We start from the raw sequence: 27,006 nt of genomic DNA, 5'->3' as shown, positions 1-27,006 counted from the left end.
ACGTCCTCCTGCTCTTCTGATCTGGTTACCTGGAGTGTCATTCAGAAGTTTCTTCAATGCCCTGCGAAAATCTACTCCATTAGTGGTGTTTCTGGCATTTGTTCCATTGTAGGGCTTCAGTCCAGCTCTTCTTGGTCCTTGAGGCACTGCGTGCGGTCTCGATTTCCAGGGCATGTACTAAGGCCTCGCAGCTCTTCTTGTGGCTGGCCAAACAAAGAGTATTCTGAACTTCCACATCTCTAAGTCTGTATATAAACGCACTGGTGGCTAGCTGCTGGCAGAACTCTTGGAGTGTTTCTGAAGATCTTGGTTGACGTGTCTTATCAACAGTTCTTACGACCTACCATTCTAAATACGATATGATTTTTTACATGGTACATTTCCTCTTTACAGCTTGAGAATCGATGGCTCCAATTCCAGGTAGAATCGGTGGAATCAAAGCACTGAAGAATAGACATGCCAATCCCTAGCGTTAAGTTCAGATTTTAATATATTCTGCTCTGAAAAGTATCTTTAGGATCTATGAAGTTTTTTAACTTTCCCGAAGACAAAGTCAAGGAAAATTAGTCTTTGAATTGACTTTGACTTTCCAATGCTACAACTTTGAGTGAAAATAAGTGAACAGTGAATGATGAATAAACTTGAACGAGGTACCATAGTCACTGAAAATGACCCGATACACATTTGGCAATTTAAATATTACAGCAGTTCTGCTTCACATGCTCGCCAAGTAAAGCAGACCCCTATTAGGATTACACACCCCCCCTATTAGGATTACATTCTAGTGCGCAAAATTCTCTTGCAACTTTAAACTAACTTTGTGTATGATTTTACAATACTACCATGAACACATTTGACAGCATTTTGCCACTGTGGTTACAAGTGGATAAATGCAGGTTTTGTAAATATTTAAAACTAAAAGAAGTACCAGCAATGGTCCTCATGAGAGCAAGAACTGCCTGAAGGCCCTGGATCTCCTGAGGGGTGATGCCTCGAGGGTAGCTGCGGTGGCGGTAGACTGTGTCGCTCGTTGGAGGAAGCTCCTGCCGCAAGTTGCTGTAGTACCTGCAACCAAACGAAATTCTCTCTCCGGGTAAATTACTCACTCACAGAAAAATTTATAAATTCTATAATGCATGCACAGCACATGAATGTTTAACTAAAAATGCTTTTCCTTTATTTTATGAAGCACTAAATTATTGAAATAACTAAGAAATGGTCGGACATTTGATCCAAAGAAAACTAAAGCTAAATAGGGAGGTGAAGGTTTCAGGTTTAACTCAAATACGTATGATACAATTATGAAGGAAAACTTATCCCTTCACACCCTGCTCTTTACCTTTTCACCTCAAAGCTGTAGGTAGCTAACAGAAATCAGCAAATTAGCTTGCCCAAAAATGGTTTTACATCAATATCACATTGTCCAGGTCATGAAACAGAGTTAAATAAGCTTCAGTATTTAGTATAAGCCCATTAAATTAATTATTTACTGTTGTATTTTAGTAATGAGGTTTGTGAGATTTTTGGCTATAGTAGGAAACTTTGTTGCAAACATTGTGGGGACACACTAGTCGGAAGTGTAAACATTGGTGGGATTAATGTCTCAATATGGCCGACATTTAATGGTCATATTGTGCGCAGACCTCCGGGAAGTCTGTGTGATTGGAAAATGACTGTGTAGCAAAATGTTAAAAGTATTAGTTTTTTTGAGTCAATAAGTTATGTTTCAACCAATATATATAAAAGTACCATGTAAATTATATTATCTTTAATTTTGAAGTCGTTAATTTTTCTCCCTGTTTTTAAGTTTTTCAAAGTATGTACTTAGAAATTTAGACATTAAGAAGGAAATTTCATTAAAAGGGTAAATTTGTACAGTAAAACCTGTTTAAGAACACACGACTTAAGATGTTTTCCTGCCTAAGACATCAGAATAATGTAGCATCAAAATATTTCATATCATTAACCTTAACATGCCTTTTTAAATACGTTTTGAGGTTATCAGAACTTCCCACTTAATAAGCACTAAAACAACACAAAGCTAAACAAACTTTGTACGTTTTCCAACAATTAATCTTAGCTCATTACCTGCTTGAAAAAGTCCTGAATGTCATATAGAAACACTGGTGTTGGAACCAAAGAACCATCAAAACTATGTTTTATTTATTTCCTTAACTGTCTTTAAAGAAACTTAATTTTCAGTGTTTGCCTTCTATGACAAACAATAAACCAATTATGACGTCAACTATTTGAAAACTTGTATGACTTTTATTACAGCTTTTTCCACTTTTATGTACATAAAATAAAAAATAAGTTATGTGGGCCAATGTAATCATTGCTAGAACCATTTATGAATTCTCAAGACTTCGCACACCCCTGATACAGTAATTTATATGCCCAGTACGATAATAATGAAAGTTCTTGTATGCTATTCTAAGGTTTATGCTCGGCAAGTCTGTTAATTCACTTAATTGAAATATTAAAAGCCATTAAAATACGTTATTACCTATGAGGCATGATCCTTTGTGTAGTAGTTACTGTCCAAGCGCCTGACGCTTAAAAATTCATCCAAATGTCTGCCTACTGGGTTTGGAGGGTTGGTGCACAGGCACCTGGCTATGACTGAGTGATGGGGGGGGGGGGGGATCCTTCATTCCCCCAGCCACTGTATGAGAATGACCTCTGCAGGTGCTGGTTACTCATGAGGTCCTGGTTGCTAGAGTTGTTGCTGAGCGGCATATTTCTCCCTGGTGTTAATGGTCGGGTATTTTTCCAGAAATAATAAGCGAGATGTTTTGTATCCCAATTTATTGTCGGTAGGCAAGCGACAGCCTATCTCTACAATCTGACCTAGGATCTATCACTTTCTACTACTTAGCTGTAGTCACCACTGGCTCAATTCTGCCTACAGCCTATAGACAGGAAAGTCCTAAGTTAGACGAACCACACTCCTCCGGTTTGTGACTCTCATGCCGAAATTGGTTGTTACTTCTTCAGAAGGACTCTGTAGTACTGCGGGCAAGCAGGCATCAATACCTTGCAGTGCGGTGAGTCTAGAACACAGCTGCTTGAAGAGGTGCAGTGAGCTAGGCTCAGCTGCCGGTGATGCCTCTCGGGCTTCGAAACGCCTTCTGGGCTAAGGGCTGGTTCTTTCATAACCTTCCAGAGGGCCTGGGAGTGACGTAGGTAAGGGAGGGATACTGGGAATCGCCAGCCGCTTCCAGGAATGACAGCCGGCAGTAGTCCTGTACGCAATCGGCGGGCTTAGTGGGAGAAGGGGTAAGCGAGGGTAGGCCAGTTGGGAAGGCTCGATCAGCTTCGCCAGCGCTTGGCATGTTTTGGCCTGATGCAGGCGTGGTCACCCTGGACAACCGGAGATGCGGGCGTGGTCGTCCTGGCAACGGAAGACACGACTGCAGCCAGGAGGTGCTGGCTAACTCAGCCATCTGCAGCGGTCCGCACACATGTTCAGAAAAAGAGGGGCTGACGGCTTCGAGATTACAAATGTGTGCGGCATGTCGCGCGTCAAACCCTCCTCCTTGAAAGGAGGCAGTTCCTTTCCATGTGTGCAAGCCTGATCCTCCAGATGGTCCATCCCTCCTTCCTCATTGTCAGGAATATTGCCTTCCATGATGCTCCATCTTCTGGGAGTAGGTGATATGGATAAAGCAAGAATGACTGTCAGGTTGGGTGTGAATGTGGTGAGATGAACACATGGTATCATCCTATCTAAAAGATAATTCAGTGAGGTGGGGGGCAGGATATTATTCAAAAGTTGCTCCTAAAGACTAGAGGGGACTAAAGCTTGTAGCTGTTAGCTTGTACAGTACATGTCATAACAATAATCGACTTTAGAGCTAAATGAGATGAGACCCTTATTTCTAATTAAGGAACCAGTACCCTGGCTACACCATTTTTATAGTGGATAGCTCGAGACACCTCGTGAATTAATGTCTTTCTGTGAGTTAGTAAAGCCCTACTAGGGTTAAAATTGTCTGAGTCTTGGGTTGGTTCCATAAACCACCAGCCCCCACATGTGCGCACACAAACAGAAACACACTGCACATCTATAGATACTGGTCCATCACATACGGACAACAATCCATCTCAAATCTATATATACTTTCCAGTTTACTAGAGGAGGCTGTCAAATACATACATTTCGGTTTCACAAATGATTGGCACCCTTATTTAAAATTATGTTATGGAGGTAACCTCTTGCCTGGTTCTTACTTATATAAACATGTACCAGCAAAGACAAATTGTTCATAATGAGTGTCCTTTTTGAGGGGGTGTTAGGATTAGATCTTTCCCTGGTGGTTAGTCTGGCTGTCTAGTCAGGTTTGGATCCTCATCTCTGCAGGGTACCTAGGATCAAAGCTCTAGAAGTCTCCATCTTCTACTAGCGACCCGCTCCGGCTTCACACGGGTGCAATTTATCGTAACGTACTTATAAGTACGGATTACGCTGTCGCGCTGAAAAGCATGTTTTTATTAAGTAATAATTGTTATTTTCCTCGCTAGAGAGCTCCCAAAAACGTGTGCGATCGCTATTAATCATGAAGTGCTGTAAGGCGAAAACATTAATTTTAATTACATGCTGTAAAGGGCCATATTGATCTAAATTAAATGCACAATGTAATTTAATTGGATAAGGATGAATGTTGTATTGCTTTGTCGTACTAGGGATTTAAGGGAACGAATAAATGAAATGTCGGAGTGGGCGCCACCACGTGATATGGGCACGTGGACCCGGCGAAGACTCCCTTCAGGGCGTGACGTGACCCGTGTAAGGCTAGGCCCGGTTCCCTTAGTAAACGATATCGCTCCAGTGGGCTCTTAAGGCGTCCCACACGCCTCGTGGTTCAGGAGCAGGAACACGTGGTCACTCGACTAAAAATCACAAGTTCGATGTACTCCTTTTATTCCAGCAACGTTACAAACACATCTCCAGTCGCGCTACATCTACATTACCACATTAAAACTGTAAATAACGCCAACGGCGGGAATGAATCTGTTTACAGGCTGACCAGGTCACCTCGTGGCCTGGCCTCGTGAGTTTAAGACACGGTTCGTGGTTAAACGTTCGAAATGAACTGAATATAAACCTTCCTCTTGAATCACTCTATCTATTAAAAAAAACAGCATCAAAATCAGTTGCATAGTTTTAAAGATCTAAGCATACATAGGGACAGACAGACAGCGGGAAGCGACTTTGTTTTATACTATGTAGTGATGTGGGTGACTGGGCCCGGGCTTCTATCTGAATTATGGTTTTTTCTGATTTGGCTTGGTGGTACTTTTTGTAAATATTCCCTTTCCATTTATTACCCATCCGGTATTGCGCTAAAGACGGTGGAGGGTTGTTGGCTCCTCCCATCTGAGTGCGAAGGATGCACAAATTTGCTTGCCTTTGTTACTATGGGGGTGACTATGTACCCAAACCTAATCCCCTTCTACAAAGTTGGGGCTGCTCTCGCCTGGCTGCAGCTATTTCTTCTGGACGTGACCCTCTTGGCTCCTCTGTGCCTGGGGGGTATGTTCTGAGGGACTGTCTTCCGAGGGTTGTTCTCCCGGGTGTTTGAGGTGTTTTCCAAACAGTAGCTTGCTAGTAGTCATTCCAGTGGCCTCATTTCGCCGCCTCCTCAGGGTAAATAGGATAGTGGGAATGTATCGGTCCCATGAGTAATTGTTCTTGATTAGGACTTTGATCCCTTTTTCAATTTCTTGGTTTGGTGTTATGTGGGGTTGGCCGGCGAATGGTAGGTAGGGGTTGTCCACTGTTCCACCTCCCATATCTTGCAAGCCTGTTCCCATATTTTCCCTGTGAATTGTGTCGCATTATCCGTGAGCAACATTCTTGGGTACACCCATCTGGGGAAGACTTCATCCTCCATTACTTAGATGAGGTGTTTCGCTTCGGCTTTTGGGAGGTGAAATCCCTCGACAAATCTTGAAAATAGATACGTAATTACAAGGAGATATTGTTTCCCCGTTTGGTACAGGAGTTTGATCCCATTAGGTCCAGGGCTATCGTGTCCAAAACCGCCTTGGGTTGTCTTGAGTACATAAACGCCTTAGAGGTGGGATTCGCCTTGACTTGAGTGCAAATCACACACTGGTGGACATGTTCCCAGACTTGTTTAATGATTCCATACCACCAGTATCTGTCTGCTATAGCCAGATTCTTTCCTGAATACCTGGATGTCCTGCTTTCTCATGATCATACAAATGATACATTAGCGATTTCCTGCAGGATGGAGACACCATAGCTTCCAGTTTTGTCGCTGTGGGGTAGTACGAGTCCAAATTACCCCGTTCTTTTCCTGGTAGTGGTCGGGTTACTGGGCCAGCAGATTTTCATACTTCATTGGCATTGCTCGGACTGTTCCTTCATTCACACACAACTGCTAAGTAACAGGGCAATGCCTTTGAAATTAGAGACATGTATAATCTATATTTTGCATTACCGCGAGGAAGTGTTCTGTGTCTGCATGAACGAATTTACAGAGGAAGAAATGCCACACCTTAACTTTATACTGTAGCATATCTGTAACGCATGATTTTTATTTCTGATAGCAACAGTCTAACAACAATGTCAATTTGTGGACTGATCGGACCTTCGGAACTAGTTGCTCGAAAAACAAGCTAGGTCTAATGCCGAAGCATGCCAACAGCAAAATGCAGAGACAAGCCAAAAAGTTCCGATCAAGTGCGCGGCCTTTCCTTTGAAAGCATGGGTTCACATGACTGCCTACTGGTCAGAGACGAGCTGATCTGAACCGAGCTGAAAAAGTGCGCATCCTAATGTGGTTGTTGTGGTGCGCGATAGGACTGAGGTAGAGTGGGGTGGGGCAAACCATAGGCGGCTATTTTTATACCAGATTTGGTCACCGGATATGGTAAAGGTCTAATGATGCCAGTCCGCCGGATAACAGGATGCGGTTTTTCGAACTCCAATCCCTATACAGAGGTGCCAACCATTTACCAATGCAATCAGTAGTAAATATAAAAAAAATCAGTAGTTTTAGAATATTTTCAGTAGTGAATTAAATCAGGGGCGGATCCAGCTTTGGGAGGGGTGGAAGTAGATGTTCGACAAAGTTCACACGCATGACCTATAATAAAACAAGAAAGGTATATAACTTACACATGTTGTTTGTATGAAACTTCTTCACAGTTAAGTCTAGGATTTCTGGAGCATATTGAGTGTTGCCTTCTTTGCTTTGATAAGCACATCACTTGAGAATTTCTGATCAAAGCAAGCTTTGCCACTTGTTAGCATGTGTGTCTTCTGGATAACCAAAGATTCTAGTAATTCAGAACCCATTGTAGGCCTGAATTCTGTCTTGTTTTTCCTAACCATGCTAAAAATTCTCTCGCAAGAAGCATTACTATGAGGTATCGTAAGAATTGCCAACATTATTTTAGGAAGGACAATGAATTTCTTATGTCCATCAGCATTCTTCAGTTTTGTAATCAAATGCCATGCAACATCCATTCTATTTCTGTTACACGATTTGATTTCCTGAGGAAGATCTTCACACTGATACCTAGCAAATTCCACTTCCAGATCAGAGCTCTCCTGCTCATTCAACAAGAATGAATGCTTCGCACAAAAATACTGAAAAGATTCATAGGAAACTGTTTCACATTTTTGTATGTCAGCTACAGCAGCATGGATTACAGTTTCATTCTGTAGTGGAAACTTGGTCAGAATGTATTTGCAAGCAGATTCAAAATATTTTCACACACAGGTAAAGAAAATCACCATGTTTTCTTCACTTAAACCCACATCTTTATCACTTATGTACATTCTTGTTTTTGCACCAATAACTAGGTCTTTGTTGTCTTTTTGTTGATTCCTATCCCAATATTTGACATCTAAAATACTTTTGCTACTCCGAATACCTTCAGGCTTCAGAAACCTGATAAAAAGCTCCGTGAGTAGTGACAATAGCTCACTATGGAGAATGTGAATTAGCGGTTCTTCACTTTGCAGCACCGTATTAATTCTTGTAAACACTGGGGTAGTGTTTTGGAGGAACAAACAGTACAATTTTGTAACAGGCGAAGACAAAGCCTGCTTAATCCTATCAAGTCGTACATTCACACTGTGATGCGTAGGCTTGGTTGCTATTTTTTTTGCTGATTTTGGATTTTGACTGCTTGAGATGTCAATCTTGCGTTTTGATTGAGCTGGAGCTTCATCATTCTTTGACTTAGACGAAGCGTGCTTCTTAGTTGTAGACGTTGCAACATCTCGAGGTATGGAGTCTCTGTCAGGTGCATTTGGCCTCTCAAGAACGTACGAATTGGACTTGATATTGGTAACATTTGAAGTTTTTTGCCTTGCTTTGTCATTCAAAGTAACTAAAGTACTAGTAATTTCAGGTATGCACCCAGCCTCTCCTACTTCATTACCACCAGCTGAAATGCAAGCAGTATGTTTCAAATTACATTCATCACACTTTTTTTCACCAAAAACAAAACTGAGTAGTGCAGGCCACTGTTCCAAAAACCTATCAATACAATTCTTTAATGATAACCATCTAGTGCTTGTATGCTTTAGAATTTTGTGTGTGGCAGTATCGCACAGAACCTGACATTGCTGCAGCTTCTGATGACGAAGAGGACGAAGAGAACTTCTATCTAAGTAGTGGTACAAATCAACCAAAAGATCTTCAATACATACTGGCAATTCTTTTGCAGCATTCTGTGCAGCAATGTGTATTAAATGACAAGCGCAACCCTGCATGAACACATTTGGATTTTCTTTCTTTATAAAGGAAGCTGTTCCTTTATGTCTGCCAATCATTGTTGAACAATTATCTGTGCCAAATGACAAGCAGTTATTCCATGTCAAACCCCTCTTCTGTATCTCTTCATTAATCAAAATGAAGATGTTTTCTCCTGTGTTTTGAACTTTGCAAGCACAAACAGCAAGAACTTCTGAAACGATTTTTCCTAGATCGGATCTGTAGGCCGTTACGACGATGGGGTATAATGTAACCTCTTCATTGTCATTACTCCCATCAGTAGCAATACTGAAAGCTGAATGCTTTAAGTTATCAATTATTTCGGCTTGGGACGTCTCTGCAAGTGATTTCACAATTGCAGTAGTCTTTGTTCGCTTGCAAGCATAATTCTGTGCGATATTTGAATCTGGACACATTGATTTTAATAAAGGGCTGAAATGATCTGCAACAGCAAGTGGTATGTTGTGCTCGATGAGAAATGAAGTAAAAAGAACTTCGGCGTTTGTAGTGGGATCAGCAGTCTCAGTTTTAAAAAAAGACGTCAAAAGTTTTATTAGCATTTTTTACTTGCAAATTGTCCATGTGCTTTTTACTACTTACGTGACGCTGGCAATCGTTTTTACCTCCATGTTGAACACTAAAATCACACTTGCACAAATTACAAAACACGTGGTATTCAGATACACTAGACACGGCTAGACTTGTCCACAACTGCGAATATTCTTTGCGATACTTTTGTGAATTTTTTGGTTTGGAAGTCATGTTGAGTTCACACGCACGCAACATTTATATTTCCCAAATATTTAAGGTAACTTCAAATGTAAAACTTGATAACTACACATGACACTTCCCGCACAAAGAACAACCAACAACTGGACGGATCAATGTATCGATGAATGAGTCGAAAAGCCAATCCACACGCCCGAAGCAATACACAGATCGATTGTATATAATCAATATTTTTCTCGTGCTTATAAAAATACCAAAGTATCTTGAACAAGCGAAGCGGGACGTTGTACACAATACGCGTTTAAACAACTTATCTATACACAAAACACATAATTCACAATAATATGCTAACTCGACTAGTTCCACACAATTTTAAAGTGAAAACAAAACTCTCCCTGAACGTGGGAAAATGATGCATCATACGATATACACAGCTGTAGATGCGTACGTGCACAAGACAATGGCCCGTTTTCTTTTATCTGAAGCTGATTATTCCGTAGAATAAAAACGGAATCCGTACTTCAGTAGCAAGCCACAATAATTCGTATAAACTACGGACAATTCGTAGAACTTGGCACCTCTGCCTATATGGAAGGTCTGTTTTGTATCAATGTGCACATTTTTTTCCAGATATGCAGACAGACAGTAAACTATAGGAGTTTATTTTGCACGTTTCTTAATCTTAAATGACGACGGTAACAATTATCTTCATGTGCTAAGAATATTTGGGAGTTATTTTAAGACGGGTTGTTACTGCAGCGAAACATACACAGAATATTGCATAAAGTACTAACAAAGGAGTTAAACTGTTGTGTATGTAGTACAGGTTAACATAAACAAAACCTTGACAATAAGTTAAATGACCGCAAATACGTCTAAACAAAAAAAAAATTAGATTTACTACACTAGAAGATGAATAACCTTCCAAAATCACAAACAATTTAAACATTTAACCATCTTTATTGTTTAAACATTTAACCATCTTTATTGTTTAAGATGAAATGGTGGGAAAACATAACATTGCACGTTTATTACTTAATTTGTACCGAATGTCTATTTAAAAATTTCTGCAACAGCAAATCACATTTTCTACTGAACTGCATTATACTAGCTTCACAATTATTAAGTTTATAATAGTAGATTACTACAGGTTTTTGTTTTTATCATTGATGTTATATAAGTGTTTTTTGTTTCCCTAGACCTAATCTTGAATTACCTAATGTAACTCCATATAGAACTTAAACCTGTATATTTGTAATATCGCAACTATTAGGCAACAAAAATTATTTTCCTTTTTTATTTACCATTTTAATAAGTTTTCCTGCTTAGAAAGCACATAATGTTTGTTTTATTCATTATTATCTTAAAAAAGTTATATGTATACTTCAAAAAACTTTAAAAAAAAATCCAAAATTATCTAGCTGCCCTTACGACCGAGAATGTATCTAACGTGACAGATAGTAGGAAGTGTGACACACACCTCTCGAATGATGAGAAGAAGTGGTCCCAGGAAAGAATGCTTGAACTGCCATGGCTGTTCTGTTTAAGCATGTTGAAGGCGTGCCGAGCACTCTCAGTTGTTGATGCGAGGCTGCGCACCATCTTCAGGTATGGTACAAACAAAGTGGCTGGGAGTACATCACCTGCATTTCGCACAAACTTGAACAGGGCCACCTAAATAATAGAGAAAAAAATTAAAATAAATTTTGTTTTTGAACATTAAATTAATTTAATCATCAATCATATCCAAAAGTCACACTATTACACTTTAACTCCTATGATATTTTCAGTTTTCCTGTTTTGTTCCCCCCCTCCTAACTTTTTTTATGTTAAAATATGCAACAAGAGCGAGAAAGGGATTGAAAGGCAGTAAAGAAGATTATCATGGATGAAGGAATAAAAGAAAATTTATGAATGATATTGTAAAAGGATAGAAAGAATAGATTAAAAGATAAATTAAAATATAAATTAGTAAAGAAGTGTACTGAGATGAAAAGTATGAGCAGTCATTGAAAGGACGTCACCAAAAATGGGGAAACAGGTTATAGCCAGGAGAAGTTCTAGGGGGTTATGGACATCCCCCAGCCACCCCAATTCACAAATCTTAACTAGGTTTACACTAGACACAGGATTTTGTCATAAATAGAAAATTAAACATGAATAACAATGTAATTAATGTCCTTGCTCTGCTTTGAATTTTTTTTTAAACATAAATGTGAACCCATCAAGGATACAATCCATGACTATAGGCCTGCCAGAAGAGAGCAGGAATTGAGCAATCAGTAATCTGTCATGTTCTGGACCACGGCCTGCCAAATTACCATTATGAAGCGATTCTGCCAGATTATAGAATGTCAATATATCATTAATACGAAAACTAAATGTGAATATGTGAAATTTTAAATGTAACCTGCTAGACAAGAGAAAACAAAACATCAGTAAAAATATATTCAGAGTGAATTAAAATCACCAGCAATGCAGTAATGCGATCTGGCTGCCAGGGTCAGTAGCTGGAATACCCCCAAACATCTGCATGCGAGTGGCTCGATTGGTGGCGGATTGCAGTTTGTCCCAACGTGTCATTAAGGATTAAAACCTTTCAGTGTATTTTCACAGCTATTTTTACTCAATCTGATTATTGAATGCCATAGACAAATGCAAACCTGGCGTGGCTGGGTGCGAAATGACTCAAAACCAGCATCGACGGGGCACCAGTACTCCACAGCGAGGTCAAGCCCCAGAGGGTTGTCCTGGTACAGTCGGGCAACTGTCAGCAGCAAGTGCTCAAAGTGGTGGCTCAGGTGTGTCGGAGGATCCAGACCTTCCTGCAACATACCGAAACCATAAGCATGCACGTCACACCACTTTCTACCATTGACGCTCCACAAATGTATTGATATTTACTGCAACACATGTTAATTCTTCAAAAACTAAGAACGATGGATCCAGGGGGTGAGGGAAAGATGAGGGCCCGTGTTCAAAAACAAACCTTTTCCCAGAAAATGTCATTTCATGTCATTGAAATCAGAAGGGTAAAGTTTTCAGCCTCTCATGACTTCACTTTCCACCATTAGTAATAATGAGACAAGATTTTATGGTTTTATTTTCAAGCCAATTTAGTAACAGGACATTTCTAATTATCATTTTTATTTTTTATGAAATGGATTATTTAAAAAAAAAGAATATTACTGAACAAATATGACACTTAAATGATCCCTGACACTAATTTCTCCAAAATAGTGTGATTTTGACTGATACATGATTCATTCCTACAATATGATTGGTAATAAGTGTATCTAATTATTCAGGGTGAATAAAATAAATATGTTAAGTACTTCTGTGTTTGAAAAATGGCCTAGTATCATAATGTAAAAATGTGTAACTAATAACAGTTGCAATATTATAAAAATTTAACTTTTCCCAATCATTTTTACATAAATTGTGGTTCAAACTTCATGCTTTTTAAATTATTTTCATTGAATTGACTATTTAAAAAAATTCCATTTTTTAATTAGAGTTATATATTTTTTGAAAATGCTAATTAGTTTCATTATTTTTAATTGTATTTCAGTAGTTTGTGGTTTATTAACTTGAATTTCAGTGTTCTATGGACTATTGACATGTTTTATTGGATGTTATTTCAGTTTTATCGCAATACACAATATAATATTATCCCTAGTGATAATATCTGGGAGAAAATACAATAAGGCAAAATCAATATGGTTCCATAATGCCAAATAATGCACAAACATCATTAAAGTGACATCTCGTTACAACTTAACATGGAAAAATTTTGATGATGAAATTACTTTGAAATAAGCATTTAATAACAACTTGTAGGGATCAGAAAAGTGTGAAATTCTTTCAAGCCTGAGCTGATACCGATGACAATGTATCGACCAACATTGACAGTATCAGAATCTATATCGGAAGCATCTTTGTAATTTATTTCATATACTTGACACGTCATAAAGTACAAAAGCTAAGTTAAGCTATGTGAAAGAATGCAGCGTGAGAGAGATTAGGTCAGGGAAGTCAGCAGCCAATAAATAGACAAGCAGCAAGGAAGGCAGTTGGAAAGTGCTCTGTTTGGCCTTCGCTTGCAGCGCTCAAGGCTGGCAAGGAATGTAGGGGAAAGTGGGAACGAGAGATGATGGAAAGATATTCTCCACACAGATGCACACAGCTACCTGGAAAAAAGTGGGACAGTCTTCCTGCATCACAGGGTTGGAAAAAAAGCAGGTTTATTTTTAAAAAAAACATAACCAGGTTTTTTTTGGTTCAAACCAGGGTTTTCTATTGTGTTAATTATTTTGGCTCCATCACACTCAAACTATGCATATGTGTGTGCATGTGTGTTTTATTAAATCCATTTATCCCCTGATGATTCTAATACCTACCAAAGAGTTTGCACAAATATATTGTTAAAATACTCAAAGAAAAGAAAAACTGTGACAGTACTACAGTGTGTATAATAGAATAAACTCACCAAACCTAAATGTCATTAATAAATGCTTAAAGAAAACACACACACTCTTTTCCCTTTGGTCTTGTGGTTTATTAGTTAAAAAAAATTAAGCTTGTTCTTTCCTGTTTGTACTGCAGGTCATATCACATCACTGTGGATTGTTTCTGTTGAATGCTTTAAACAGAAATACACATTTGGATGCTTTCTGTAGAGGTGATTTTTCATTCTGATAACTTGACCCTCAAATTCGTTGCCATGTATTTTACATTTGGCATTATTGCATTCATAGTTTTGAAGTTTGACTTTAATTAATGATTTTGATGGCCTAATCTAATATTATGGTGTCTCTGTTCTTTAAAATATTTAATATTGTTCTTTAATTATTTCTAACGATATTGTCATAGTGTATCAAAAACAGTGCAGTATCGGCACTTGCTGCATATTTCTATATTCTTAATGTTTTCTCAATTTTCATGCATGAGCCCAGCTTTATGCAGTTAGCTTTCAAAAACTGGCAGTAGGAAAGCATGCAACCATGTTGTTCATAATAGGTTCAGAGTTATTATGAGAGCTAAAATTCTTCATTTCAAATACTTTTACCCATTTGTAATTTGGAACGAAATTAATAAGAAAAAAATTTCTTTTTCATACTGCATTACACCTTCCACAAGCCAAACTCATACATTCACTCATCTTACATCATCTGCAACTTCAATAACGAAGGTAATAAGTCAAGATGTACTTTAGTTTAAACAAAAAAAAGTTAAAAGTACCCTATCAATGGATTCCTACATTATTCAATCAACATCAGTGCAGAAAAAGTCTTTGGACCAGTAAGTAGCTCGCTTTATATTTACAACAAATACACCCTTTCGTAGTGTCAAAAATCCTCAGTTTGTGGAACTTGTGCAACAGCTTCGCCCAGGCTATACCAATACCCCTCCAAAAAGAAAATAAATTAGTGGTCCTGTGCCGTTTCATGTTTCGGCACTTGTAAAATAGTAAAAATATGTTTGTTTTCTGTACATAATAATTATTTTATATTGAGTCTTATAATGTTTGCTTGTGTTTGATTACATTTTAAACTTTATGTTAGTTATTTTTTCTCATTTAATTTTATTAATGATATTTACTTTAAATTTTGTATTATATTCCAAACCTCCTCAGTACCAATTTATCAGAAAAAAAATTTTGTACTCTGAGAAAATGTACAATATACTGTACATGCTATGATTATTATAATAATAAGAATATTTAAGGTTTCTTTGCTGGAACCTCTTCCAAAATTACTAGTTAGTCATAAAACCACTATCTGACAATTTATTTTTTACAAGTGCTTTCTTGGCATTAAAGCGTACCAGATTGGAATGTACAGTATAGTGTACATTCCCACTGAGGTTTTAAGGACACAATTCTAGTTTTTGTTTGGCTTCAGTCAAAGCCTTCCATTTCTACGCCGGATGTTCTGTGCTAGCCTAAGAGTTTTTAGTAACGCCTGCCTGTCCGCCGTGTCCCGGCGTGCTGCCCACGTGATTGTCAGCAGTTGCTTGCAGTTTCTCCTCGCTTCTTCACGTTATTTCATATAAAAAATCTGTACTCTTGACCTTTTTTCCTTCCCTGGAGCATTTTTTGGCACCGTCCACGCAACCTGGTGGCAGTTCGGTAAGCTTCTGATGCTCCATTGTTTCATTATTACTTACCCACTTCGTCCGTTGTTCTCGGCATTCGCCAAGATGGCTCCAGTCAGTGATGGTGGTTGATTGCTGTACTTACTCGCACCACAGTTTTTTTTTTATACATCTCAGGTAGAATTATAGAAGTGGTGTTTTATTTGGTTTTCCACGATGAATTGAAGTTCAGAAGTGAAGTTCTTCAGCCTCCGATTTCGGTAAGTCACGAGACAGCAGCGAGAGAGTGAGAGTTTTTTTTAATTTGTTGTTGCCTTAGATTTAATATTTGTTTTTCTGCAACCTAATGTTGCAGGAGGTTAACGTTTTTGATCCACTTCAAGTTCTTTACGTTCTTCACGTTTTGGGTTCTTCTTAGGGATGGGCCGGTCGAGTCCTCGAATCCTCGAATCCCACCGAATCTCTAGTATTCGAAAGATTCGAAATTCGAGGGAAAAGATTCGGGATTCGAAGAAAATAATTAATGTAAATGTAGTACTTTAAAAACTTAAATGCTTACAATTTACTTGGCCTGTTTACGTTTTCCTTGGAACACATCCTATTGAGGTACAGTAGAACCTCGTTAATACGTGATGGTCGGGACCGAGATAATCACGGACTAGAGATTAAAAGCCCGGAAGGTCTTGTCAAGCTTCTCAGACACCGGCGTGCAGCTGGGTTAAGGCCAAGGTCACGTGACGTAACATCTCCCGAGGCTTACTGCGCCTTGGCAGCAGATGGATAAAAAATAGTAAACTCCCCATTATTCGTGTTAATTGGGACCCGCCGATGCCCGGATAATTTAAATCCTGTAAAAAATAAATAAACCCGGATAATACGTTCACGGTAAGGGCCGGCCGTCTTCGAATTAGTGTCTCTGCTTAAAAAAATACAGCACTGCCTAGCCATTAGTTCACGGTCATTTACAACAGCCGAAGAGAGAGGGATAAGATCGTGCTGACCTTGCACACATAAATTTTGGGTAGCCCCCCCCCCTCCCCCACCCTTCGTACAGCCGAATGCCAGCCAGACATGTCACTCGCCAGGCGCCTGCCGTGCGTTGGCGGGTGGAAAGTAACTCAGCAGTACGTGAAACAACATTCAAACAAACGGGAGACGGGAAGCAGAAGTCAGGACATCCCCCTCAAGTTTAAAGAGTGACAAATGTGACAGCTGAAAGGAGGGGGGCGACACAAAGGGTCGGTACAAACAGCGTTGCAGAGTTTGGCAGCCCACGCGATGGCTTGCAGTGTTTGCCAGCAGCCGGCCCGCGTGACATTAATTTTAAGCGCTGACAAATGTTACTTCTCTTTTTTTTTTCTGCTCTTTTAAATCATTCCGAATTAGTGCATTAGGGATTAACGAGGTTCTACTGTATTGTACTTTTAATACTTTATTATATAAAAAAATTATGAAGCATGTACTAATTTGGGAAATTTACTTTATATTCATGAACATGGATGCATTGTTGCTACATTGGCATTAAATAAGGCATAAATCACAGATGTATTCTCGGAATATGCTAAAAAATAAAATAAAGCACATTTAGGATCTAGACTAGTAATATGATTTTTTTTTTTTTTTTTTTAAATAACTTTACCGAGAAATCTGTTACTAGTAATACAACAATAATGCCGACTTTCATCACAAGTTACAGTCGCACATGTAGTAATAACAATGAAATAATGAATGACAAAAATTATTACATTATACAATTATTATTTTAATCACGATTCAATTTTCAGTATTCTGATACACGTTCTATTTATGAATTTTTTTAGGACCAAGTTTGGTTTGTGTAGACTACCAACGTTAAAATATGTATTATCTGAGAATACCATGACGGCCAACCAATGAATTTGTTAGCCAATCAACACAATCAACACAAAAAATAACTAATATCTATCTACAATATCTAACTAATATCTAACTAATATCTATCTACAATAATCTACTATACTATGCACAGTTCTCTCATTTTAGAAAATCTGTGAAATCTCTAATTAAGCGCGACAAAATCCATTGGACTCAATCGACAAACAACAATATCAAGAAAAACCCTAAAAGTTTCTGGAGATATGTAAAATTAATGAAAGATGGTTATTATGAACAACTTTCTCTTAAAGTAAATGGTGATATATCAAATTATCCGAACGTGGTAACGAATGTGTTTGCTCAGTATTTCTCTAATGTATATGTAACCCCAAATACTTCTTCCCCAATAACTACATCGGTCATGTCTTTTGAGACTATAGCTGTGCCTAAAATTTCTGAAAGTCTAATACTTTGGGCAATTAAGGACTTAAAATCAACTAAATCCACAGGTCCTGATGAAATTTCCAATTTTATTCTTAAAGGCTGTGCCCAACTTTTAGTACCTCTACTTTATCACATTTTTAACACCAGTCTGAAAATGAATATATTTCCCAATAATTGGAAAATAGCAAAAATGATTCCTATTCATAAAAATGGTTCAAAATTAGATGTCTCAAACTACAGGCCAATATCATTACTTAATGTGTTCTCAAAAATTTTTAAAAAAATTATAGCTAAATTTTTAAATTTTCAACTTTGTAATATTCTCACCAATAATCAACATGGTTTCAGGTCTGGTATGTCTACTACCACTAATCTTCTTACCTTTCTTAATCCTGTATATAATATAGTTACTAATAGGGGTCAGGCCGATGCCTGTTACTTCGACTTAGCTAAAGCCTTTGATACTGTAAACCATTCCTTACTTCTTATTAAATTATCCCATTTAGGTCTTTGTGGAAACTATATCAATTGGTTCTCAAGCTACCTATCCAACAGAAGTTTTTTTGTATCGATCAACAATCATAGATCTTCTCAGTATAATGCGTGTTCTGGTGTTCCCCAGGGAGGTACTCTTTCACGTCTTCTCTTCAATATATTTATTAACGACATTACACAAGTACTTTCCTACTCTACTGGCATTCTTTTTGCGGATGACCTAAAAATCTATAAAATTATTTATTCCTTAGAGGATTGTGAACTATTACAAGAAGATAATATTAAAGTTAATAATTGGTGTCTAAGAAACCTGGTCCAACTCAACAAAGATAAAACCAAGGTCATATCTTTCACTAGGAAATACCATCCAATTAAATACTCATACAAATTAGCGAATTCTATTATCTCTCAAGCCCACTACACAAAGGATCTCGGTATCATTCTTGATTCAAAATTATATTTCCATAAACATGTAGATTACATATATTCCTATTCACGAAGAACTTATAACGGTTCGTTATATACAAAATAAAACAGTTCAACGCCGATTACAAATTTTGATGTTTTTTATTATTTTTATTTTTCTAAACAGAATGCCCCAACGAATCCAAACACTTACAATAGTTCATTCACTCGTTCCACACATATATCTGCCCGTCGAAAAACTGCTGGTAGCTCGCATGACGAGAAATTACCGAAAATTAATAGCGTAGATGAAATCCTTCAGTAATGTTTTACTGCAAGTACACAAAGATGGTGCGACCTCGAAGAGGACCGCACCCAGCGAAAACGAATTCCGCCCGAGCCAACTGCCGAAGAAGGTGGCCGCAATTTCTAATTCATTGTCCGAAAAAAAATAAAACAAATTAGGTTGATTTAATATTCGGCCTGGCTCCGACCACCAACGTGAAATTATCTATTAGTACATTACATTATAATTTGGTGAGAAGCCACCGAACGCGACCTACTGTGGCAGCGATCGACAGACGACTGGTGAAGTCTGGCCACTCTCTTCTCCACGCAGGGAGGAGAAGTCACCTGACCTTACCGACCAATCACACGCACGCTTCATTCACTCTACAGATATTAGCCAATCACAGAACAAGTTACAACACATGAAAAAATCTTGTACACACAGAAATCTGGGCTTCCCCTGATCAGTCTCTTTTCAATTTCACATCGAAATCGGGGACTTCCATTCTCGTTCTCTCTCCCACACCGTGAGAGAGCAGTTATCACACGGTTCCCAAGCAGGGGGGGAATTACCGTCTTTATCTCGGTTGGCGGGGAAACACTGTTTCTTTCTCACTTCCACTTACAGGCCTCTCATGCCTCTCTTTCTAACCATCACACCAGCCCAAACACAGTCCCGTGATTTATAATTATATTACAACACGTTAATAAAAATTAAGAATAATAATTATAATACAAATTACTATACAAAATTAAACTTATTGAGAAAAACCTGAATAAGTAGGCCTAAACAGGTAAAAATCTAGAACAGCGGCTCATTTGTGAATAATTACATAAAAATTACTAATGATAGAAAATGTCTGTTAAAATACAAGGTACATTCTTAAAACACATAGCAAGTGAAAATAACATATATTAAAAGCCATAACGTCTGATTATACTGTCTCATAATATACACACCACTCTAAAAACATTGACTTATTTATATTTACCTATACAAAAAGAAGTTTAAAAGAAAATTATTTAATTAGCAGGGCAGGGTTCTGCAACATTACAAACTCTAGCGCTTATAAAATTTATTACTTCTTATGCAACCAACTCAGACTCACTTATCTCTCTTTACATGGCACTTATAAGCTCAAAATTAGAATATGGTTCTGTTATCTGGAATGGCATCAACTTAACAGATACTGAAAAATTTGAAAGTATTCAAAATAAAGTTATAGATTTAATTATTACGAGGAACCTCCCACGCCCCACTTGGACACCCCTGGTAGACCGTAGGGCCTATCAAGATGCCCTTTTTGTTCATAATTGTTACATTCATAAATTCAGATGTCCTTATTTTCTTGACAATACTGCCTTAAGAATTCCTCAATTCAATTCCCACTTACGCTCTACTCTGTGTACTCTACATACTAATAATGATATTATTTATAGACTTATAACAAACTACAATAATCTATATTTGAATTCCAACAGTGTTTAATTATAAATTCTGATTTATGTCTGTCATATCTATATTATTTTTCCTTCAATTGTTTTCTTAACACTTAATGATATGATTTTACCTATATGTTTTATGTGTTATGTGTAGGGCCTGGAAAATTTCGGTGTTTTCAGTATGCAAAAAGCGGTACTTTCAAATTAGAAAGGCGGTGGTTTAAAGTCTGTATTTTCGTTATGCAATGGAAATTTTACCGGTATTTTAAATGTTGACTAAATTTTGCAGTTATTGAATATAATAGTTTACATATTTAATAAATAATCCATGTATACTAGGAATAGACTAATATGCATAATAACAGCCAATTAAATCCAAAACAGTTACACAAAACAGACACGTTGCTATAGATATTTGCAACAGATGTTTGCAACTACAAATTTTTTTTTTTTTTTTATGGCTGCCAATGCCACATGCTTAGCCGACTTTAGGTGTTTGTCAATGGAATCTTTTCTATCCCATAAATCTTTACAGTTGCAATATTTGCACATTACTGTGCTATTGTCAGTACAATAAAACCCATGTTTCTGATACTGATATGCTCGTATTTAATGGAGTGGAGGAACACAGGGTTGCCACTTGAACAAACCCCAGCGCACAAATGAGAAGAAACTTAGTGTGAACTATACCCCAGATCAATTTTGAGCATCAAAACCATACACGAACACGGCTTATGTAAAAATAAGGTAATTATGCTGAAACACAAGACTTGGGTTAAAGGATACTTTAACCTTGTGTGGATCAGGTAGAAAACATTGGGCTATAAACGAAAGAAATAAGAACAATGCTATCCTGAAATGCTGTGACATGTTTTTGGAGTAGATAATCACAGCGACAGACCGACAGGATGCGCTCCTGCCCTTGCCGTCAGCGATGTTTATTTTGACAGCTCAAGCAATTATCTTTTCCACGTTCCTTCGCAGCGTAAAAAAAAAAAAAAAAAAGCCACGCTGACAGTTTCTCACGCAGAAGGTTGAAATAAAGGAGGGAATGTGTTGAAGAGGGGGGGGGGGGGGTTGTTTTTACATTTTTACATGGTTTGTGGCTCTGGGAGGGATGATCCTTGAAGAATTAGCAGGGGATGGGAGAGGCAAGCGTCGCGTCGCGTCACATATGACGTCAAGCCGCCGGGCGGGTAAGATAACATGACAGCTGAGACGGCTTTTCGTGAGATAGTGGAGGCGCCGAGCTCGGCTAGACACTGCCGCGTTGACAGTCTACAGGGGTGGTATCTATTTTTAGACGTCTTTTGTATGCCTGCCTGCTTACAGTACAGCTATCGCCAAGATAAACGTGAACACATAGAGCCCAACAAAGTGTAACAGACTTGTTTTTCAGCCGATTTTACTCAAATTTTCGACTTTCTCTGCTCAAATTTTTCACGGTTTCTCAAAAAACGGTCATATAAACGGAATGGACGCATCAGAGGGTGGTCGCATCGGCGGGATTCTACTGTAATGGTACTTTTCGGGGATATATTCGCAGTGTAATATAGAAATGTCGTGGTTTTCGCGAATGTACTTACTTTTCGCGTTTTCATGCGAAATTCGCGTGAATTTTCGCAAAATTCGCGATCGCGAAAAATTCCAGGCCCTAGTTATGTGTTATGGTTCTTTTACCTTTGTTAGTGTTTCGTCTGTTTTTTTATTATCACTGCTAGTGTGCGGTACTCTTGCTATCGTTTGCTGGCCATCTGTAGATGTTTCCTCCTATGGTACCGACGGAGGTGGGAGTCCATACACTGGTAGTGATAACTGTGTTCCTGTTATTACATGTAGAGTACACCACTAAAGTCTACGAATGTTGGTGGGCATGTGACAAATTACAAATAAATAAAAAAAATTTAAAAAAAATATTAATATAAAGAATTTTAATGGCTAAACTAGAGAAAACACCCTGTCACTTTTAACTTCAGGCATATTAATCACTATGCTTTAGTGAGGCTTAATTTTAAAAGACGCACGACAATATTTCTTATGGCCTAAAACCATTGAAGCCAAGATGGCGCCTTTCAGTTTCCATTAAATATTTCAGGAAAGTGTATATCTTCATTTGTGACTTTAAACAAATGTCAAGTTGGTAACTACAAAATATTGTTCCGTCGGATGTTGAATTTCGTTTTCCAATTTCCGTGGATACATGAATCACTGTACTCACAGATAATGCCTGAATGCCTTAAATCCACCAAGTCGGATTCTACAGCAATTGATGAAGTGACCAGATTCTTACGTGATCCTACAGTTAACCCAGAAACAAACATCCTCGAATACTGGAAAACTCAGTCTGCGTGTTCACCCAGGCTACATAAACTGTCCAAAAAATATTTCTGTTCACCACCTGCGACATTGTTCTCTGAACGTTTGTTCAGCACTGCAGGAAACAAATGTGACCAAAAATGGAAACTTCTTGATCCAGACCGTGTCAAAATCCTTGTTATTTTAAATAAAAATTTAAAGGGTTAAATAATTCTGAATAATGTTTAATTTTTTCTCTTAACTTATAAATTATTTTATAATTAACCCTTGAGATCTGGATTCGGATTTGAGGGGTGGATTCGAGGTACTTTTTGGGATTGGAATTCAAAATTCGGATTCGGGAAAAATGGGATTCGACCCATCACTAGTTTTTAGGCCTACTAGCTAATCTTATCTACACTTAAAGTACCCATGGTATTTTTTTTTTATTTCAGCAAATATATTGTGTGTTAATTATTATTTTATTTATATAAAATATAAAAAAATGTAAACACGGGGCTTACGACACTGCCTTCAGTATCGAGTTTTTTTTTTTTTTTTAAATGTTTGATTAGCTCGAGTGTTGTTTCTGCACGAATAGGATATAATTTCGATGGAAAATACATCAGCATAATATATAGTCACGACAGGTCTATTCCCGTGGCAGCAGGACACGGCAACGGGAATTCATTTCCCGTGGCAGCGGTGGGAAAAATGTGGAAAGGGGGGGGGGGGGGGAAATTGCCACAAATGGACGTAATTTGGCCTCGCTGATTCTTACGTACAACTCGGTCGTAAGGACAAATTTTGGAGAACCGCAAGTGTACGTAGAATCGAGGTTTCACTGTATGTGATTAAAATATCGTCCAGAATCTCGACAGCACTCGCAGCGCAAATAGAGCCAGCACATCATCGCCATCTTGTAATGTGTTTGTTGTTGTTTTCGATATAAATACAATCTTTGACTCAATTCATATGTTTATTCTCGGACAATTCTTTTACAGTTTCATCATCTATGGCGATTGCACCAAGTTGTTTATGGTTGTTACGTGGCGTAAATAGCGGGATGGATTCGATTTTTGAGATGTAATTTGCGTGAAAGTATTGTATTGGACTAAATGGGAACTAAACGGGACCTGAAGAATATACAGGGTGGCCACTCTTCTGGCATAATAAAATTCCTGGTTATTTCCAGGTTTTTTCAAGGGTGGTTTTTATCAATATTTGCATACAATTTGTATTTTTGTTACACAAAGCACACACAATATGTTTTATTGGCGTTAAACAATAGACAACTTAACTATAGGCTTAAAAATTAAATCAATGAACTTGCTTATAACAAAACCTACCACCAACAAAAAAATTTATAATCTCACGTCACAAAAATTACTTGACACCAAACGCACGTGTTTTGCCCCTCTTGCGTGGCTGGCTAATGCTGTTCTTCCCATCCATGCTACCGATATTGATTTTAACATTATACAAATTGCAAATAGCGTTTGTCCTGCACTTTGGATCTTTCTCCACCCATTCAAACTCTTCCGTATATTTGTCATTGTATGTGGTGACTGAACTCGTTGACATTTTGATAGTCTGCGCCAATTACATGTTAGATTAAAAAATTCAAAACAACGTCCCGCACAACTAAACTTTTAAAAAAACTCGAGAAAAGTATCCGTGATACAGTGACGCAACAACATGAGCGCAAAGTAAAAACAAATATACACACAAAACTAGTGCTACCAACATGCCGTGCGAGAAATTACTACCAACCTACAACAACATTTTCAGCCAAAATGCTGTTGCTTTTGAATACAGAAACATAATAAGTATGGAAGTCTGAATTGTTAACGGTTTCTTACGTACTACAAAAGTTTTTAAATGCAATATGAACAAATTAACTTTCTCAAAATATAGCTCACGAGCATACTGTCGTGCTTCGACGGGTGGTGAACGTGCTCATTTAACAGCCGTATATTTTTGCGATCGTAACTTCATAAAAAAAATTCCCGGTTCTAATAAAAATTCCTGGTTGATTCCAGGTATTCCTGGGTTTTTTTAAGAAATCCTGGCTATTTCCCGTATTTCCCGATTTCCCGGTTGGCTGGCCACCCTGATATAGTGCAAATAACAGGAAAACGTAAATAACGGTAATGTAAATAAGGGGTTTCGCTATATACACACATAGTTTGAACGTGGTGAAAAAAAAATAAAAAAATAACCTGGTTTAAACCTAGAAAACTTTCTTTCAGCAAAAAAAAACTGTATTTTTTTTTCCAACCCTGTCTGAATATGACTTAACCACAGAAAGGGGTATTCCTTACAGGAGGAAGATTCTACATACGTAGAACAAGTGTTCCCCATAGAATAAGGGATATGAAGTACAGTCAGGTATTTCCTACGGAATAAGAATGAACTATTTAATGTTTTTAATTTTTAAAAAGTAGGTACGTATTTAGCAGGATATGATCTATAACTAGGGATGGTGATTTTTCGTTTTCGCGAAATAGATGCGAAAATATGCTAAATTATATTTTTTCCGCTATAATATGTGAAATCTAGACTATTCCGAGATAAATGTGAAATCAAGGTAAAAAACGTAGATTAGTCTTCACTCTACACAATTTATTTACCGATTGTATTTCGTTTCATTTCAGTATCAAAAGATACCTTCATTTTATGGTGTATTCAGCACAAGTATCTTATTGTCACGTCATTCAAACAACTATTGTTCGTAAATCTTGAATGAAGAATGGCCATCCCTGCCTCGCGATTGTAAACAAAGCAAAGAACAACTAGCTGGAAGAATATCCGTCATCTTGCAGAGTACAAGTTTTTAGGCCACCATATTGCGACATCTCTGCTTTGCCACACTAACAATTCCAAGTCCCATTTTCTGGCTGTGTTTCACGTGAAAGCCGCATTCTTGTGTAGTCTGTGGAACGTTAATTTAATTTAATATATATATAGCTGCAATTGGGTACAAAGTGCCCGGTGGCAAGCATTCTCCCTACTTTCCCCGCACTCTCCTTCTGAACTGGTCCACACTCCCAGCCGACACACACTCCTCCTCCAGCCTATTCCATTCTCCTACTGACCTCACGATCATCACATGTTTTCTCCTTTCTGTTCTCCTCCTCTCTTTGAAAACCTTCCTAGTATTTTCCTTCCTACTTCTAGGCATTCCCATTTTGACTTTTCCCCCCAGCTCTCCCCATCCTCCCACTCCACTCAGAACCTGGTACATCTTGACCAATCTCTCCTTCTGTCTTCTATCCTTTAAGCTCTCCCATCTCATTCCTATCATCATCTCTGTGGTACTGCACTCCCCCTTCCCTTCTCTGTTCGTTCTCCTCCACTTGCCCTTCACCCATCTAGCTGCTCTCCTCTGCACCCCCTCCAGCTCCCTCTCATGTACTGCCGTGTATGGGTCCCACACTGCTGCGGCATACTCCAGCATAGGGCGGACCATAGTTTTATAGGCCTTGTCACGTATGCTGCTGCTTCCCCCCCTGAGCACTCGTCCCAGCATGCCCAGGGCCTGTCTGCTCTTCTTCACTACCTTGTCTACATGCTCCCCCCACCCCAGGTTACCCTGCAGCACCACCCCTAGATATTTATAGCTGTCGGCCTCACTTATCACGTCTCCCCTCCAGCGATATTCCCTCCTGACAATCTTCCTCTTCCTGGTAAACCTGACCACTTTCGTCTTTCCCACATTTATTTTCATACCATTATTTTCCACCCACTCTTCCAACCATTCCAGATCATCCTGTAACCCATTTCTCTCCGCATCCATGTAAACCACGCAGTCGTCTGCAAAAAGCCTAATATGCCCTTTTATCTCCTCTCCTATATCATCATTATGGTGAAGAGCAGTGGGCCGAGCACACTGCCCTGCGGCACCCCTGACGTAACCCTTCCTTCCTCCGACATCTCCTCCTCCACACGTACCCTCTGTGTCCTGTTGCTTATGAAGTCACCAATCCAACCCACCACCCTCCTGTCACTTATAGCTCCCTCCACTTTTATCATCATTTTTTCGTGAGGAACTTTATCGAATGCTTTTTCAAAATCGATGAAACAGGCATCAATCTGTAGACCATTATCTACCCCCTCCACCAGCTCCTCCAACAGGCCAGCCAGCTGAGTTTCACATGAATATCCCCTTCGAAATCCATGCTGTCTCCTGTCAATC

At 38.4% G+C, this 27,006-nt stretch overlaps 1 protein-coding gene across 1 annotated transcript in view; it reads right to left on the bottom strand.

Moving 5' to 3' along the window:
• The window catches only part of LOC134540217 (nuclear pore complex protein Nup205), a 279,586-nt gene that overhangs the window by 200,831 nt on the left and 51,749 nt on the right, over nucleotides 1–27,006 (bottom strand). Inside the window, exons 10-12 of the mRNA XM_063382820.1 lie at nucleotides 12,152–12,313; nucleotides 10,969–11,162; nucleotides 929–1,065 (exon numbers count right to left, since the gene is read on the bottom strand). Coding sequence (XP_063238890.1) covers nucleotides 929–1,065; nucleotides 10,969–11,162; nucleotides 12,152–12,313 — 493 coding nt within the window. The remainder of the gene's footprint in view (nucleotides 1–928; nucleotides 1,066–10,968; nucleotides 11,163–12,151; nucleotides 12,314–27,006) is intronic.

Source organism: Bacillus rossius, chromosome 1 (assembly GCF_032445375.1).
Source record: "Bacillus rossius redtenbacheri isolate Brsri chromosome 1, Brsri_v3, whole genome shotgun sequence".
In the NCBI taxonomy this organism is placed as follows: domain Eukaryota; kingdom Metazoa; phylum Arthropoda; class Insecta; order Phasmatodea; family Bacillidae; genus Bacillus; species Bacillus rossius.
This window is presented reverse-complemented; position numbering and strand designations above follow the sequence as displayed.